This window comes from Choloepus didactylus, chromosome 12, assembly GCF_015220235.1.
Source record: "Choloepus didactylus isolate mChoDid1 chromosome 12, mChoDid1.pri, whole genome shotgun sequence".
Lineage (NCBI taxonomy): Eukaryota > Metazoa > Chordata > Mammalia > Pilosa > Megalonychidae > Choloepus > Choloepus didactylus.
This window is the reverse complement of record NC_051318.1, coordinates 18377918-18383917: the sequence shown is the minus strand read 5'-3', so window position 1 is coordinate 18383917 and position 6000 is coordinate 18377918. Positions and strand designations below refer to the sequence as shown.

The following is a 6000-nucleotide window of genomic DNA, read 5'->3' as shown; positions in this document are numbered from 1 at the left end:
ATTAAATTATTTCCATGGAGGTGTGAACCTGCCCATTCAGGGTGGGTCTTGATTAGTTTACTGGAGTCCTTTAAGAGAGCTCACAAAGAGAATGAGCTCAGAGAAGCTGAGAGAGACATTTTGGAGAGAACCTAAAATACGTAATACAGAGTTGGCCCCCAGGAGAAGCTAAGAGCCAACATAGACCCAGATGCTTGGAGACACTGGGAGATGCAGCTAGAAGGATGTCTGGAGATGCTAAGCTAAGAGATTAAGCCCAGAGTTTGCCCCAGAGAAGCTAAGAGAGGACCCCCAGATGCTTAAAGAGAAATGCCGAGAGAGAAAGCAAGGATGCACAGAGGCTGTGAGAGAGAAGCTAAGAAAGACAGAAGCCTAGAGACATTTTGGAGAAAGCCATTTTGAAACCAGAACCCAGAAGCAAAGGACCAGCAGACACCAGCCATGTACCTTCCTAGCTGATACAGGTGTTCCAGACACCATCAGCCTTTCTTCAGTGTAGGTATCCTCTTATTGATGCCTTAGTTTAAACACTTATGGCCTTAGAACTGTAAATTTGTAACCTAATAAATCCCCTTTATAAAAGCCAAACCTTTTCTGGTATTTTGCAGCTTTAACAAACCAGAACGCCCCCTGACAACTACTCAATTTGTTCTCCACCGCTACGATTTTGTCATTTCAAGAATGTTGCATACACGGAATCATGCAGTATGTGAACTTTCAGATACTTTTTTCACTCGGCACAATGTCCTTGGGATTCATCCAGGTTGTTGTGTGGATCAATGGTCTGTTCCTTTTAACTGCTGAGTAGTTTTCCATAGTACGGATGTATGATGACTATGTTTTGAAACAATAACAGAGTCTATCACATTCCGCAATTTCTTTTTAAAAATGGTTCCAGATGGTATTTTCATTTTCTCAGCAGTGGGGATAGAGGCTGAGCTGAGGCTCCAATCCTGTCATCACTCCCAGAACTGGGAAGAAGAGGAAAGCTCCAGGTGCTCAGATACTTGTTGCCAGGATTATCAACTTACTTCATGGAGGCAAAGTCCTGTGTCATCGAAGGGCTGCAGCCTGAGCAGGACCAGGGCCCCACACAGTCAGTCCCGATGCTACCAGAGAGCTAGAGGAAAGCATCTGCAGTCTCTGGAGCACAAGCAGAATGGGCCCATGTTAAGGGAATGCACGGCCTGGCCTAATTCAGGAGGTCTTGGCTTCACTAAGCTGTTTGCACTTCTGTTTTTTTATACATGTAATGTGAGGAGACTGGATTAAATTCTAAGGTTTCTTCCAACTAAAATTCCACGGACTGAGGTTCACAAAAGAGCCCCAAGCTCTAGAGGTACCCTCAATAAAGAAACAATAATAAGATGCTGTATTCTTTATTTTGGAAATTAGTCCAGGGATAGCCCACTGGGGGCAAGGGCCAAGGTGGATAGTCACAACTTTTTAATCTCCTAAAAAAAAAAAAAAAAAAAAAGGAGGGAATTGTCCCACAAAGTCCGTTGCTGTATTATATCACTATCTGTAGCTAGTTTTCATGGTCTAGCCCAGAATCATAATTCACATAACAGCGAAACTCATTTGCCAAATTCCGGGTATGTTTGGGAACAAACTTGCACATCCTCACTCCCAGGAGTTTTACTGCCTCTTCCTCCATGACAGCACCTGAAGAGGACAGATCAGATGAGTCCACAGATGAGAAATGCCAGTTGTGAGTTTGGTGCCCATCATGTGGAGGGGATTCTAGACTAACATCCTTGAGACACTGAGTCGACAGTGCTACTCAACAGTTAAGAGGGCAGAGGGCAGTTCTTTATAGTGCTTTTTACCTTCTCAACGTTTTTGCAAATTACCTAGGTATATCTCTTTTCCATTTCGCAATGTATTTATTTAATATTTTTTCTACCTCTGCAGAGCTAACACAATTAGAAATTTAGAAATAGATTTATATTCCACAAGTACAGAGCAAAATTAATTACTAAAAACTAGGCTTTTCCAACTTTAAGTCAAGAACTCCTTTTCATGTCCCTGCTATCACGGAGTAATTTCATACAAAGCTATGAAAGACTTTCTGGATTCACTTTATTCTGATCCTGTGATCCCGCCCTCTTAATTATTCCAACATTAGTACATTTTGAAAGTGTATGATAACTTCCCCATTGAAATTTACCAAAATTTTCTTGGATTATGCTGTGTGTTTTTGCTTTTTGATAAAATTTATGACGACAAAAAAAAATTAATTTTCAGTAATACGGAATCTTGCAGACTTGTCTGAACACACCACCACCTTCCTGCCACTATCCACAGTTCTCTCTCTGGCCCAGTCTCTCTACTGACTCTTGCAGGGCCTCTGCCTGGTGGACAAATTCTACCAAGATGCCTCAAAGCACCTCAGGCTTGACTTGTCCAAGGCAGAACTCTCATTTTCTACTTCAGACCTGTCCCTGGTAGTAGCAAATGCCTTCATCACTCCCATAGGCGTGTGGCCAGGAGCCTGGAGACTCCCTGATTCTGCTCTTTCTTCACCCTCCACATCCAAAGCAGAGCCAGTTCTTTCAGCTCTATCTCCAGAATGGATCCGGAACCCATCACTCCCCTCCTTCCTGCTGCTGCGGCCCCAGTCCAACCACTGAGGGAGGCTGCTGGCTGCCCCCATCCACGCTCCCCCAGAAATCCATGTCAGCCCAGAGTAAAAGTGATCACAGACAAACTGGATCATGCCACCTCGGGACTGAAAGCTGTGAAAGAAGACCCACACTCCCTCCCATACCTGTAGGGCCAGCCCACCTCTCACACACCTCTGCCCACGAGGCTCAGTCCTACGGGCTTTCCTTTACTCCCCCCAGGATGGGTGGTTCCTCCTCAAATGCCACCTCCACAAGAGATCACTCTCAACAGCCAAGCTGAAGCACACCTCGCATTATTCTCTGGGCCAGTCCACCCACTTTTTTTGGTTTCTTTCATTACATTTATTGGAATTAGTAATTCATTTCTTCGGCCTGTTTTCTGATATTTTTTAACCTATCCTTTAAAAACAAAAATGTATTCTCTAAGAGATCAGAGCACAAAGGGCTTTATAAACATTAAATAAAGTATATTTACATTAACAAAAGTGGCATTCTTGATTAAACAAACAAGCTCACAATACCAGAGAACCACTGCCTCCCTGTAGCCTGAGGCACTGCACCCCTGCACCCCAACCCCAGGTGAGGCCTCTGAGTGGAAAGCAGGGTTCCCGGGGGAGGAAGCAGTGGCTGGGAGAGACTGGGGACTGAGGAACTGGGGAATATCACAGAAGAATCTGTATGTGCAGGATGCCTTGAAGTAAAAAACCCAAAGTTCCTTTTTGTTGACATTTTGTTCTTGCTCAAATTTTAGTACACCCATCTTAAGAAACTTTATCAATCTTGCCAGGAAGAAAATTCTTCTACTTTAATAAACTTAATCTAATTTCTAGCTATATAACCTTAGGCAATTCACTTTAACTCTACAGATTCCCAAATTCTCCTTTATCAAGTCTAGGCTTGAGACTAGACCAGATATTTACACTGATGATGATGATGATGATGACGAAAAGGACAATGATGAGTAAAAATAACAGCTAATATTCTCTGAGCACTCTCTCTGTGCCAGACTCCATGGTAGGCACTTTTGGTATATTGTTTCATTTAATTCTCAACAACCCTGTAAAGTGGGAAGGATTACTAGTCTCAGTTTAGATATAAGGAAACTGAGGCACAGAGAGGTTAAGTAATTCATTTAAGGTTACACACACAGTAAGTGATGGATTCAAGATATGAGTTCTAAGGTCTCTTCCAACTCATCAGCTTCCACAGAATGGGAGATCAGCACCTACCTGTGCACAGCAGAATCTTGCCCTTAGTCAGATACTTGATGGTTTCTGACATTTTCCTGAGACATTCCTCAGAAAGATATGGAGGATCTGCTATTACAATGTCAAAACTATGAGCAGCAATTTTTTCAGGTAAATCCAATGGGTTATTGTAATCATAGAAGACAAATTCCTCTCCATAGATGGCAAATCTTTTGTCATACTCAAAGACGGATGTGGAAAAGTCTTCTCGATACAGCTCTCTCAGTTTCTGGTAGACACTGGGGGCACTCACACATGCTATTCTAGAATGCAAAATGGACACATTCATGATGGACCTTTCATGGATAGCCTGTGGTGTTAATAACAATTCACTTCTAAGAAAATACAGGTCCTTGTGTTCAGTTTTATGCTTTCATTTTCTTAAGGGAAAAAATAGTGGAAGTTAATGAAATAGCAGTTAGTTTTGAGAAAAGAACTTTATACTGCCTCACTTTTAAAGAATTTGGTATTTAAAAATCTCCAACTCATAATTTTGAGGGAGGGAAGCATAAATGCACTTTGTATAGTAAATAACGTAAAACATCAGGAAAACATTATGACAAAAGTTTGATATAGACAGCCCAAAGCCTAAATGCACTTATTATTTTCATATTGGTCCTTGAATATTTCAAATACCTCTAGTCCCAAACTAAATGTTTTGAATTCATTTTGTAATATTCATGATTTTGAAAGGAAAAAATCCAAGTAACTTTCTAAATAACTCCATGTTTCTGAAAACATACACTAAAAGTAGGTCACTGTTTACAGGTACCTCATTGCGGACCAGCTACTTTGAATTTCTGCTTCTTTTTTGTTTAAGGAAATAAAAGAATCTACTTTTATTATAGGCATTTCCAAGTTTATGAATGGGTAGTGTTCCAAAAGTTAACTTTTAAAATCAGCTGCTAAAAAAGCTAGAAGCAACCTAAATATTGAATTATTGAAGTATCTGTGCTACACCACAATGGAATCTATGCAGCCATTTTAAAAAGAATGAAGGAAGCAGCCTTTGATATGCTGACATGGAATGATCTCCAAGATATATTGTAAGTGAAAAAGGCAAGGAATAGAACAATATTTAATATGCTTTCATGTGTCATGTGTATAAAATTATATTCTTATAGCAGACAAAAAGGGACTATTGTATGATTCCACTTATTTGAAATACCTAGAATAAGCCAGTTCACAGAGACTGAAAATAGATCAGAGGTTACCATGGGCTGGGGGGAGGAGAAGGGGGACTCACTGCTTAATGGGTGTAGAATTTCTATTTGGGGTGATGAAAAGGTTTTAGTAATGGATGGTGGTAATGCAACACTGTAAATGTAATTTATGCCATTAAATTGCACACTGAAAGATGGTTACAATGGCTAACTTTGTTATGTATATGTTACCAACATAAATTATTTTTAAAAAGATGACAGAAAAAAATCCCCACAGAATTTTTGAACATCAAGCAAAAACTGGCAGAACCACCTTTCTCAGAGTTCTGGAACACAGTTAAAGTGTTGCAATTGTAGGGCAAATGCCAAATAAAACAAATGGCAACTTAAAACCAGTAGGAAAACCTCATGGCACGCTTGCTGGCCCCTCCCCCACCCAGGACAGTATAAGTGGACAGCCAAAGACCAACAAACACTGAAGGAAAGCATCTAATATTAGACGCCAAAACACACAAACAGAAAAAAGTGCATTGGAATAAAGAGAGACTATGTAGGGAGAGGAACACTTAAAAGGAATTCTCCTAAAAAGTAGGAGAAGAAAGATAAGAGACGGAAAAAGAAGAGAAAGAAAATTAGAAGACCAGGTCCAAAATTTAAGGAATAGGAGTTCCAGAAAAATAGTGCAGAAAAAAATCAAAGAAATAATTTAAGGTAATTTTCCCAAACCAAAGGGCATGAGTTGTAAGAATGAAAGTGCTCCCCAAATGCCAGTACAACAGATGAAAACCACATCAAAACACATCGAAACCTGGGATACAGAGAAAATTCTAAGCTTATAAAGGGCAGGGATGAGAAAAAACAGGCTTCCTACAAGAAACCCAAAAGGCATTAGATTTCTCAACAGCATCAGAAGCTTGGAGACAATGGAGCAATGCCTTCAAAATGCCATGGGTTTAGGGCAAT

At 40.4% G+C, this 6000-nt stretch overlaps 1 protein-coding gene across 3 annotated transcripts in view; it reads right to left on the bottom strand.

Moving 5' to 3' along the window:
• Positions 1 to 1468: 1468 nt before the first annotated feature.
• The window catches only part of EEF1AKMT1 (EEF1A lysine methyltransferase 1), a 41677-nt gene continuing 37145 nt past the window's right edge, over positions 1469 to 6000 (bottom strand). For all 3 annotated transcript variants that reach the window (XM_037800630.1, XM_037800632.1, XM_037800631.1), the window contains exons 4-5: positions 3857 to 4137; positions 1469 to 1665 (exon numbers count right to left, since the gene is read on the bottom strand). In XM_037800630.1, coding sequence (XP_037656558.1) covers positions 1529 to 1665; positions 3857 to 4137 — 418 coding nt within the window. In that variant the 3' untranslated portion in view covers positions 1469 to 1528. The remainder of the gene's footprint in view (positions 1666 to 3856; positions 4138 to 6000) is intronic.